Genomic DNA, 12,768 nt, shown 5'->3' with positions numbered 1-12,768 from the left:
CGTATATATTGTGGCTAATTGATGTGGTAAGTTGTCATATGAATCTTTGTATGTCTCAAAACTTACTTCAATAACCTTCTGTTTCGCTCATCATGTCTTTGCGTAGTTTATTGTGTACTAAAAACTTTTATCAATAGCATGGATTATTGATCGTGGCTCATACTTTAGATTATCCATAATCTCTTCATACATAATATTGAAAACAAAAGCAGATGGCATATTCCAGTAAAAAACTCTATTTCTTCAATGTGACAGTTTTGCTCATTAACTATTGAGCACTCTCAGTAGTCAATTCACTTCCTTGTAAATGCGTGCACCCACCATGAACAATCATGCACCAAACACTTGACGTTGTACTCCATTTTGCTCGACTTCACAACCTTGAACTACTTCCGAAGGGACAACGATCAGAATTTCATTGCATCAATAACAATCTCCTTACTATGATATATAGCACCCAGGGACATCTCATTCTCATGACATTTTCAAGGTGACTGATGACCCTCACTTATCACTACTTTTGAAAATTCTTGATTCCTCCACTCTGCAGGAACAAGAGCATTTTCCTCCTCGTCAGATGAATCCTCATCGGCAATGGTCTCCTCCAGCTCTTGATCCTCCCTCTCCATCTCTTAAATTATGTTAGGGATGTGCTCCCTCTCATCGGCTATACCTCTCGGCTGCATCTCCCACACATCCCCAACGTATTGTTCATCCCTCACAGTTACCAGGTTTGCTTCATCCACCACTGTCTGACTTGTTCCTACTATTGTTTTCGTAATGTTTATCTTTATTGAATCCTTTTGGTACGCCTCAGCTAGCAGCACAAGAGGAAGACCACGTTCACATTATATATCTACGTATTGCCTCCAAGTAGATGTCTAATTAATCAGGACGAGCTCCCTGAAGTACCTCTAAGTAGCATGGCTTAATATAGCTCTCAGTTTAAGCTCATATTGTTAGGGATCTAGTTGAAAATGGCGCATCAGCTACTTGCACACGTCCACTATGGTCCTCTTATTTGCTCTACTGAGTCCCTTGACGATATGCTAAAATCCAAAGAGATCTACACAGCTATAATCATAACCAATATGACCTTTACCATAATACATTTAAAAATATAATTTATCGATATCTATGGAAACATCCGAAAATATGTTCAATGTTAATACCAAAAAACTATACTTCCGATTATTGAAACTCTAACAAAATTACCATGACCGATGATCACCTAACAATACGTTTAGTTCACTACAATCAATATTGCTCCTAAGCAAACTAGCCAATTTAAACTAATTAATCATCCATCTACTTAATAAAGTTTCTAAATATCTATACTTATTACCTACATCATTATTTTTGTAAAATCTAGATAATCAAAAATACCGTACTTTAAATACTATTATATATCTGATGACTATCCTACCATGTTGAAATTGATCTTTACAATATAATATAAAAGACAAAAAATTATAATTTTCTGATTACTTTTCTAAACCCTATATCTCATATAATATAACTATTATTATATCGCTAAACCCTATATCCAGTGATACTTTAATTACTAATAAAAGCATAAGTCTAAGAAAATTACCGAAAACTGAGATCCAAAATCCACATATCAAAAATAGTAGAACTTCGCTACGCTGCCTCCCTCTCCTCTCCTCACCCTCTTTTTCTTTTCTTTTTCTAGATTTAAATGGTTATTTTAGCTGATTTTCAATTTTTTATAGCGTGAGAGTAGTGGGGTGAGGGGCTAACCGTCCCTTGAGAAGGCGGCAATGAAGACTACCTGCCCTATCAGTGAGCAGTAAGATACGGTACAGTCGGCGGGTGCGGAGGTGGGGCCTACCCGCCCTCTCAAAAAGCGGTAAGAGTACCCGAGTATCCATCAAGTGAGAAGTGGTAAGAGATGATGCTACCACCATAATATCCTTACCGTCTTCTGAAAGAGTTGCAGCTCTTTCAGAAAACGGTAGACGCTTATTTATATAAATATTATCTTAAAAATCTATTTATTTAAATATTAATAATAGAAAATATAAAAATAAAAAACTCGCTATGATCATGGGGTTGGGCGGAGGACTTGCTACGCCTACGGCGCACGGCCAGCAGGCCATATAAAATAGGGATAATTCTGTTTTTTGCCATTAGCAAACATCTAGTTTCCCTTCAGTCATCGTGTTTTATCAACTTTTGTGTTTGTCATCGTTTTGTGATTTGTCATTCGTTTTTGTCACTTCCAAGTGTTTTTCCAGTGATAAAAACAAAAAAAAAATTGCAAAAGTGATGACAAAGGCCAACACCAAATTGCAAAATCAATGGAAAAAACAAAAAATAAATGGCAAAAACGAACAACAAATCATAAAACCATTGGCAAAAATAAAAAGTGATAAAACATGATGATTAAAGCAAAACTAGAATCCTGCTAATGACAATAACAAAATTATCCCTATAAAATATACCGGGGCCACGGCGGTGCGTCACTGGGCCGTGCACGCAAAAGCACCGAGGCCGCCATCGGAGCACGGCTAAGCACGAGCGTGTCAAGATGGTCGCTTCGTTAGGTGTCGTTAAGTTCGCTGTTTGAGTGTGATGGCTGCTAACATGTGTAATGAAAACACAATGCTACTACTCTCCTGCTACACCGAAAACAATATTACTTGGAACTAACAACTGCTCGTTCGATCACCGCACTGCTTGCGGTGAAATTAACAAGCAAATTGATGTGTCCTTTCCGTGGGTAAACTGGCACTCAAAACTCGTGGCCAACCAAACGTCCTGCAGAACAATTGGGTATCAATCTAGATTTTGGATTGGTGCACCGCCCTAGGCCGCTAGCTGGATTACTTATTCTTCATTATTTGTGTTTGTTGTTTTTTTCTCATTTTTTTGTCGTGTGCATCTGAGATATGCAAAAGTAGAAAATGATTTCTTATATGTTTGTATTATGTTGCTGTAATGATAAGAGTCAATAAAACTTTATTTATTAATTTTTTTAGAAAATACTAGTTTCTAGTCGTACGTGCTAAGACGTTTCGGCCCGCACGCCACTCGATCTGGTGTGTACGATAAGCACCACGAAATCACGAATCATCATTAGTGCTAGTAGCAGTAGGCACAACTTCCGCACCTTCCAGAACTCTTCCACTCAAATCCCCTCAACTCCTAATATCATCGCATCGTAGAGGGAGGGGGGGGGGCGTGTGCGCTAGAGTCTGAGCTCGATGGGGGGTCTGAGAAGATGAAGGTGATTGACTGGATCAATAGCTACCTAGTGGTCATCCTCGACGCGGGCAGCGCCACGCCATGTGGGGGCGAGGTGGTGGCCAAGGAGAAGCTGGACAAGTCATCGCTGATGCTCTAGGAGCACTGCTGATTCAACCCCACGCGCTACTTCATCAAGGAGGTCATCTCTGGCTTCGACGAGACCGACCTCTACAAGACCTAGGTTCGCGTAAGCATCGCCGTTGCCATCGTCTCCACCTAATCTGATTATTCGTCGCCACCTCCCATTTGCCGTGGGTGTGGAGGCCATGATTCATGCAGTGTCTTTATTGGATTTGTGCAGCAGGGTCTCGATTCGTGCTAGTCAGCTTCAATTCATGCTGCTCACAGCGAGTATAGTTAGTTGTCGTGGCTACAGAGGCCTCGGATTGTGCGGACATTGTTGTAGATGATGACGATAATAGTGGTGGTCGGGGAGGCAGTGAAGGGCATGGGGCTATTGGATCTAGCCATCCCCAGGGGTGGCGCCGCTTCTCCACCTCTATTTGGTTGACATCCTGATGTGACGTTGCTTCTCTACCACACCATCAGGCGTTCAACTGCCCGATTCGGTTGTCCCCGCAAGCATAGGGCATCCACCGGGCAAGTAGGAAAGCTACAAGGTTGCCACGTTTGACACAACCCCAAATCCATGGCTCTCTTTCACTGATCTGCGGATTTGCTTTTGTATTCGTATGAATTTGCCCATATAATGTTTTAAATGTGCCTACCTTCTACTTCAAATAGCTTTTTACCGCAACGTTAAATATATTTGCTCTCTTCTGTGATCTGCCAATTTGCTATGTATTCATATGAATTTGCCTATATAATGCTTCAAATTTGTCTCAAATTGTTTTATAATTTGTCTGCAGTTATCCTTGTTTGCTTCTCAGAATCATTCTAATTTGTCGTTTCAAATCAAGCCGATTTACTTTTCAAATTACGCTTATTTGCTTTTCAGAATCTTTATATTTGTTTGCTCCAAAACTCTTGATTTGCTTTCAAGAAATTCAATGTATTTGATGCTGATTTTTGTTTATATTACTCTATTTATTCGAGTGCGTGAGCGGGTAAGGGAGACACAAATTCTAGTCTAATTTTTTGCTTTAAAACATGGAGCATATTGATCTGATTTTTTTTTTCTTAACATGGATTCTAATTTGCTTTCTAACTCTAGCCTGATTTGTCTATATTTTTTTTAAAAAAAATGCTTTTATATATCTCGGTGAATTGGGAAGAATAGATGGCCTTTCCATCTGCACGAGTGAAGCGCCAAGAATGGGGAGGTGAAGAGCGTGCTGGTGGTTGGTTAATTAATCACTTTTCCTTAAATGAAAAGAAAGCATAGTTAATTAATTATTTTTCTGATTATGGTGTGCATATAGTAGGACCAATGCATGCACGTGCTCCAAATATTTTTTTTGGCAGATTCTATTCTCTGCACAGGCCGCACCTGCTCAACAAGATTCTACCACGCGCTTTTTCATCGAGCCCCGATTGGAGTAACAGCCAGTTTCAATCACGAGCAGAAACACGAAGGAGACTACCTACTCGAGCAAGGAACACGAGCATGACATCAGCTCCCAGCCACAATTCGGAGCAGGAAGCTGCTTAACCGCCAACACCTAGTACCAACAACACAGAAGAAACTGCATCACCAAACCTCACCAAACAACCCCGAATTCCTCCCGGCATCACCTTCCAATTCAGAACCCTACCAGTCGCTAACTTGTGTGCGTCGCTCGCGTGCAGCACCCTCCAAAAACCTTCAACAGGCATCCGAGCTAGCTAGCTCCTTTTTCAACGCGCTCGAAAGATTAGCTGATTAGGTAACCAATCTTCAACAACAGCTTGCGTTTTCGTATATATCCCAGCTTTTTGGCACGCATGGATCCCTTGGATCCTTGCCTCTGCGCAGAGCGCGTATCAGGGTGCACTGCCCGTCCTCCATGGCTCAAGCTCGCGTTGCGCTCGCGCTGTGCGTCCTGCTCGTCCACGGCGTGGCCCGGAGAGCCGAGGCGGTCTCGTACAACGTCGGGAACAGCGCGGGGTGGGATCTCAGCGCCGACATCCCGTCATGGGTCGACGGCAAAACCTTCTACGTCGGCGACGTTCTAGGTACGAACCATGGCAGCAGACCCTGTCTCGTAGAAGCGAAAATACACGCGTATCCATGTGTGTTTTTTTTCATACCTGATCGCTTCTTCGAAATTGCACGCTTTGGTTACTTGTTGCAACACCAGTCACGGGCTAATCACGTTGCGCGCGCTCTGTGATCCAGTGTTCCAGTACTCCAAGTACAACACCCTGGACGAGGTCGACGAGGCGGGGTTCGGGAACTGCAGCGCCGCCAACGCGCTCCTCTCCAGGAGCGATGGCAACACGACGGTGCCGCTGACGGCGCCCGGCGATCGGTACTTCATCTGCGGCAACCAGCTGTACTGCCTCGGCGGGATGAAGCTGCACGTGCTGGTCAACCTGCCGCCGGCGCCGGCCGGGGCTCCGCAGGCGAACCCTGTGGCCGCCCCCGGGCCCAGCACCGACGACGCGGGCATGCCTGGGCTCTTCTTCGGCGGGTCCCACCAGACTACGGTGGGGCCCGTTCTGGTGACGTGGATGTTCGCAGTCGCAGCAGTTCTGTTTGTATGAAGAGTCGGCATTGTTTACACACTCGCCGACTATTTGTTAGGAGCGGATGTTCTAAACTGGTTTGTTAGGAGTTTGGGAAAAAAATTCTATGCAGCACTGCTGCAAACTCTCCTTCGTGCAGCACCTCACCGATTCACACCACGTGTCCAGAGTTGGAATCTCAGAAGAAACTTTCTTCCCACCCCACAACTGAGCTCGGTTCGGGCCATTCCCGAACGGCTCAGAGCCGTAATCGCTGTGTAGAAGAGGTAACCGAGGGCACCAGCGACAACCAACATGGCGACGAAGGCCGGCACGGCAACGTTGGCGTCGGGATGGGCTCGTCGGCCGCAGAGGTTGTGGCCACCAGAGACGAAGAGACGACCGCGGCGATTGCGGGCGTGGCGAGGATCTTGGCCTTCAACTGCCCTGCCATCTCTCCGCTTCTAGCTTGTGTGGATGGGGAAGGCGAGGGGCTGATACAGCTAGCAGCGGCGAGAGGCGATCAAGCTACCAACTTGTTGCCGTTGTTGTTTCTATGAATTTGCAATGGGGGAAACAACAGCCGTGTAGGGGGCAGGCACCGATCCCCCCAGCTAGGTCGTGGCAGTGCAGGTCGCTGAGCTGCAGCATGATTGTGGAGGACTTATCCCCGTCGATCTGGTGCTGCTGGAGGCGGGACACGAGCAGCACCGACTCATCACTGAAGGCTTGCGTGATCGGATTTTTGGCAGCAGTGCCCGCGGCGAGCTCCAGGGTGACTTGCCGCCGGTGCCCAGATCGGCCCACACAGAGGGTAGCGTGGAGAGCATCTGGTCGAAGAAGTTGTCGGCCTGCCCCGCCATTGCCACTAATCTCGATTCGGGAGAAGGAAACCAATGACAACGATTACGGCTCTGAGCCGTTCGGGAATGGCCCGAGCCGAGCTCAGTTGTGGGGTGGGAAGAAAGTTTCTTTGAGATTCCAACTCTGGACACGTGGTGTGAATCGGTGAGGTGCTGCATGAAGGGGAGTTTGCAGCAGTGCTGCATAGAATTTTTTTGGGAGTTTGAGTGTTCTATTTGTTTGATTAAAGATGTTACATGAACTATTATATATGATAGATTATTGTAAAATAAAAAATTAAGCGGTGTACTGTGCATTATAGCGATAACATGATCCACCGGTGATTAAGAGACATGCAAGTAACACGGGTTCCTGATGTTTACCGAGTAGTTCTTCGCTTCTTTCTCCCTCCTGTTTATGAATTTTGTTCGAGCCAACGAATCGTAGCATAGAGACGGGGCTAAAAGCCACCTCCCGATGGCAAGGACATCATCACCCCACTAGTTTTGCGAGATTGGAGTGTTGTAGTGTTACCATGACGCGTTTAGGATATCTTTTCCTGCCGATCTGTCCGTTCGTCTTGCACACAGTGGCATGCGTTACGCCCACATGGGAGAACGCCCGTTCGGTAGGTTCGTGTCCAGCAGGACAAGGACACAGATTGGCATATCACTTTCAAGTCCCAATTTCAGCCCAAGTTTTCTCGTGTGCCGACGAGGAACAATCAACTTGAGTCCGTAGAATGACCACAATGGTGATTTTGCAGGTCTCAGTTCATCACCTCTAACTTTGGTTGTTCCCGGAGCACGGCGGCATGGCATTGGGAGGATCCATGAGGCTTCAGCAAGTGGAGAAGATGGAGGAGTGATGGAGTCCAGGGAGACCGGGAAGGTAAGCATAACCGTCCGCATGGTGAAGAAAGATATTACCCACGCTATCTATTTGATATTTTTGCCTGCAGATGTCCATTGACTACATTAAAAGTCTGACACTTCGCTTCAGAAATTCCCTAGACAACAAGATGTCAAACTGTACTATGGACGTCCCTGATTCCCTAGCATGGGTCTAATGGTCTAGATCAACAGCGTAATTTGTCATCAATCCCCTTTTATACATAATTATTACTTAGTTGGCCCCACCATAGCATTTTTTTAGCTCTGTCCCTGCCGTGTGCCCCCACCCAAAAGGTCCTCCGCTTATGTCATCCATCACGATCTCTAAAATTGTTAGTACCAGCCTTGTTACCCATGATTATGTATGATTGGCTTTGTTGGGCATGATTATGTATGCAATGATAAATTTCAGAGGCGTCAAACATGTTTATATACCTGCACTCTGGAATATTTGTGTGCCTCACGTCCATTTGTACTTATGGTTGCTATCTCACACCGACTTATGACCAAAAGACAACTTAATTAACTGACATGTTAATAAACCAACATGTGGGTAATCTTGGTCTAGTTTGATACTTGTAACATGAGGTTATGGATATAGTAACTGTTGCTGTTGTGGGCACTTTGGAAAATATAGGACAAAAAACACGATTAGACGAGGTGAATAGGAGTCTTATCAAAGTCTTAGATGACTTATCCTAATCTTTTTACCTAACGTATTTCAAATCAACATGCGGAACCAACAAAATCGAGAGAAATAAAACACAACAAAAATCTTTAAAAAAAACGTGGCTCTCACAGATAAATATGAACTCTAGGTTCTATAAAAATCAATTTTAAGAGTTATAGAGACTTGCAACTTGATTCCTTTATATTTGAAGAAATAGGCACCGGGTGAAGATAGTATCTAAGTTGATGATCTAAAGGTAAATGATAGTATAAGATCAATTTATAGATGATTCTTATCCGTCTAGCTACAACAAAAATAACTCCAACGCGATAAAAAAATTCAGCTTTTCAAAAAAACGAAAATCACAAGCGAAAACTAGAAGACTTGTAAACTTATAAGGGAAGCCAATAAAGAGAAAACTAGAAAGAGATGAACACAAGCATAATAAAAAAAATATAAATTTCATTTCTTGCAAAAGAACGCCATATTTTTGGCAAATTACAAAGTATTTTTTTTTTAAAAAAACTCTCATAACACAAAGGTTAAACTATCCTCTTCCTCTCCTCTAAAATTCTAGCACACAATCTCAAATGGTTGGCTTAAAAAGGCTCGACCAGTCATCCCCTCTATTTATAGCATATGTTTCTTCACCCATAACTTTCCTAGATTGTTCCTAAAATATCTATCTCTTCCAATGCACTCCTACCTATCACCGAGGTCATTATTGTCTATCTTTTTTCTCGTCCGTCGAACAATCGTGGTGCCTTCATGACTTAGCTTTGTCTCTATGTATTCTTCATGATGATGCCACATGTATTTCACACTTTCTCACGGTTTTAAAGCCAAACCGCGAAACCATCTAGCACGCTTCTCAAAGCATGACTCGCTTACACTTTCTTACACCTTAAGCAAGCTACCCAATATCGATGCGTATAATCCGTCTTAAGATCTCGACCACCGACAAGCCCCTCTCTCTCTCAATCACTCGGATCATCTTGTTACTTGCACCGGCATCCCTTTTTTCTTAACTTTATCAACACGCTGTTTTCATCCACCATCTCATGCCTTGCTTGCCCTCCACGTGTATAGTTATGATCACTCTTGACTCTGCCCATCCTCTTGATCGTCCAGCACCAAGCATCTCACTTTGCCTCGATCATCTCGCCGTCGACCATCAAGTTGCATCCATCTCCTACACATGATAAGACAAGCACACATGTTCCTCCAATTCCATATCTGATTAGTCATAATAAAAAACCCTATAGAAATACTCATCTCAGAAAAATCGTGAACACCGAATAATCCAGTGTACACTCTTTCTGAGCATCGAACCATCCGGTGTCTGTAATCCCATTTTCTATTGCACGAATACAAAAACTCTGGAAAACACTCTAGTGAATACATTAGACTATCTGGCTGTACAAAAATTCTTTCTCCACTGAGCCGAGGGAAAACTTCTAAAAAATGCTCTGGTGAAACATTCAATGTACACATTGGACCATCCGACGTGTACAAAAGCTCTTTCTCCACTGAGCCGAGGGAAAACTTCTGAAAAATGCTCCGGTGTGTACAACTACTCATCACCAAACCATCTGACGTTCAACTTTATTGTAGCACCAAGAAACACATCTCTAAAAAAATGGTCCGATGTTCACACATCCTTAACACCGGACTATCCGGTGAGGTTATCAATTTTTCTCTCTAAGTCAAAATCACCCGGTGTGATTTTCTTCTAAACACCGGATCATCCGATATATATATATTTTTACTTAGAAACAGAAAACGCCAACTTATATTTCTCTCCAAAACTGGTTAGTCATAATCATAAATATGCATTATAATACACTAATATGCTCATAAAACACAAACTCAACTTAACATAAACATTATTAATAACTTATCCTAAATAAACCAAAACACATTTCTACTTATCCGAACAATTTAGAGAGATTCCAAACAAGTTTGGCGGACAATCCTAAAGATATTAAGAGTTGGCAACGTTGATATTACGTCACCAAGGATGGAACAACCTTCCTGCTTCCTGCAATAGGCTTTGAAGAAATATTTAACTTTTTACAAACCTACTGAAGTAGCAATTCCCTATCGATACTGATAAATAAGTCCCTAAATTTATATACTGTGAGCCAGGTAGCAACTTTATCATTCTACTAAATAACAGAGTGGTAAAAAATCAAATGCCCCGGTTCCTAAAGAGCCGTGGATGATTTAGTTTCGCTGAAGGCAATTGAGATGGAGTGTAGTCTGAAGTGCCGCGCAAGTGAAGCAAACCTGGATATGGTGCGAGCTCTTGAGTTGGCTAGATATATTTGTTAAGCCTAATGGCCGTATTTTGACTCGTGGATTTAGATGCTTTGTATAAGTCAAACGGTTTGAAACCAGATTCATTATATTGGAGTTGTCCCGGGTACGATCGAAAAGTTAGTAAGGGCCCGTTTGGCAGAGCTTCAGATTCAGCTTCTGAGCTGAATCTGGAGGAGCTCTGCCAAACGGCAGAATTTGGCTTTAGCTCCCTGAGTGAATTACTTCTCCTGATTCATTGAAATGAACTAGAAGCTGAGGAGCTGAAAAAAGTAGCTTTCTCCTGAGGAGCTGACCACGCTGATTCTCCTGATTCATAGAGTTTATCCTAGAGAATCATTAAGAATCACTTTCAGCCACAGAATCACTTCTTCAGAGAATCAATTTTTTTAGAGAATTTGAATCAGGAGAAGCTCTGCCAAACAGGTCCTAACAAGCTCAGTCACTCATCCGTCGGTGGCTTGTTAAGAGTTTGTTTGGCAAGCTTCGGTCATCTGGATTATTGAAGCTGGATATCTTTGGTATCGAATTTTTTTGATGGAGAGTCATGATAAACGGAGATTTGAGTAAACTATTCTATTTACTTTATATTTTTAAGTAAGTTTAAAATTTAAATCATTTTATTTGAATTTTCAATCTCTAAGTCGTAGGTAAATTCAAGCAATAACTATGACAAATAACCCCTATGTTTAGTCATCTTAAGTCGTTCAAAATGTATGCTTGGAAGAGGAGAGAGAGGGTTAGAATATTGCTCCTCATACTGCAGATTGTGATGGTAGAGTCTAGAAATTCTAAAGCGATACTACCTTTTGTCCCGATTCTAATTCATTAAATATTCATTGATTTGCACGGCAAAACAGAGCGGAAAGAGGGGAGAGACAAAGAGGAGAGAGAGGGCACACTGTTTTTTCTTAATGGGATTCATGATCAATATCACACACTACAAATTAGACTTCTTAGTTCTTACTTATCTACATAGACGAGTATTTTTCACGCATCACTCCACCACTGCGGAAGGCGGGTCTCGAGAGCCTGTGACTTCGGAGAAGGTCGTGGTGGGGGTAACGCGCGAAGCTGCGCGCGACGGTGGGCGGCGACCAGTGCCGACGAGACACGAGGCCTGGACTCCGTACGCCTAGTCATCAGCAGCAGGTGCATTGGGGACCAAACCAAACCCAGATGGCCACACGCACGTCGATCCATCTCTCCCCAGCTGCTCATGATTCATCCGACGGTGACCTCTCCAAACCAGGCCAACACCAACCGACGACAGACGCATGTTTCGCTGCACCCCCACGCTTTTCTCAGGCTTGTCGCTTGTGCGGCGCTTGCAACAGAGCCTGATTCACAGTGCGCGTACGCGCCATGCCTGTTTGCTCTGCCGTGCAATCGGTAAGCGCATCGGCACCTGGGATCCTCTGTCTCCCACTTTCCCTTACCCCTCTCGAGTTCGGACGAGTATTCCCGGATCTTAGAGTTATTGAGTCGATGCATGCAAGTGCACGCGTTTACGATTTTTCCTTGGTGAGTGGTGACTTTTCCCGTTACAACTGGAGTACTTGGCTTATGCCTTTTGCTGCGTGTGAATGAACAGATGTGAATTTGGATGGGTTTGCAGTTCTTCTTCCTCGTGGCTGAATGATATAAACATAGGACTCATCTGTTTCGTCCGCTTTTTATGAGCAGTGAAATGCACGGCCGGCTCTGTCCACTGAATTGGTTGGCGCAGTGTCCCTACTCCCTACAGATCCCGTCTCTCATATGAAGCTTCGCATGCTTCTGCAACGGAGCATGGTGCATGGGCTGTATTGTACGTGCGTTGCGATTCTTGATACTTTTGTCGGTACTGGTAAAAGTTTATATCCTTTTTTCACGAAAAATGTGTAAATGTACTGTTACATCAGTTCTTCTTCCTCGTGGCTTCTGCTTCTTCACTTGCATTTACAAAGTGATCAGTTCAGGCATAGACACTTGCATTTTGGCAACAAGAAGCGTACAAAAATCAGCATGAGTATGCATTTGACAATTGACAACGGTGGAAATAAATTCTATACAGTTTGCTGCATACATCTCCTCGTGTAGCACTACCTGATGGCCACATTTGTTCAATGAGCATGGCGCATCTGAGATACAAGCAAGATTTTTCTCCACAAAGCAAAAGAAGCA

The 12,768-nt window shown here is 43.5% G+C and overlaps 1 protein-coding gene across 1 annotated transcript; it reads left to right on the top strand.

The window, feature by feature from the left end:
- Nucleotides 1-4,837: 4,837 nt before the first annotated feature.
- Nucleotides 4,838-6,057, top strand: LOC133888705 (stellacyanin-like). Its single transcript, XM_062329046.1, has 2 exons — nt 4,838-5,385; nt 5,549-6,057. Exons 1-2 carry the CDS (start codon nt 5,217-5,219, stop codon nt 5,914-5,916), a joined length of 537 nt encoding a protein of 178 aa, XP_062185030.1. The 5' UTR covers nt 4,838-5,216; the 3' UTR covers nt 5,917-6,057.
- The last annotated feature ends 6,711 nt before the right edge of the window (nt 6,058-12,768 follow it).

This window comes from Phragmites australis, chromosome 13 (assembly GCF_958298935.1).
Source record: "Phragmites australis chromosome 13, lpPhrAust1.1, whole genome shotgun sequence".
Classification (NCBI taxonomy): Eukaryota; Viridiplantae; Streptophyta; class Magnoliopsida; order Poales; family Poaceae; genus Phragmites; species Phragmites australis.
Note: the sequence above shows the minus strand (reverse complement) of the source record. Positions and strands in the feature narration are given on the sequence as shown.

Excerpts from the sequence above, each read along its gene's own strand:
- LOC133888705 (XM_062329046.1), top strand. The coding sequence starts at position 5,217 with ATGGCTCAAGCTCGCGTTGCGCTCGCGCTGTGCGTCCTGCTCGTCCAC. Across the intron at positions 5,386-5,548 it reads CTACGTCGGCGACGTTCTAG|TGTTCCAGTACTCCAAGTAC; the intron begins GTACGAACCATG and ends TCTGTGATCCAG.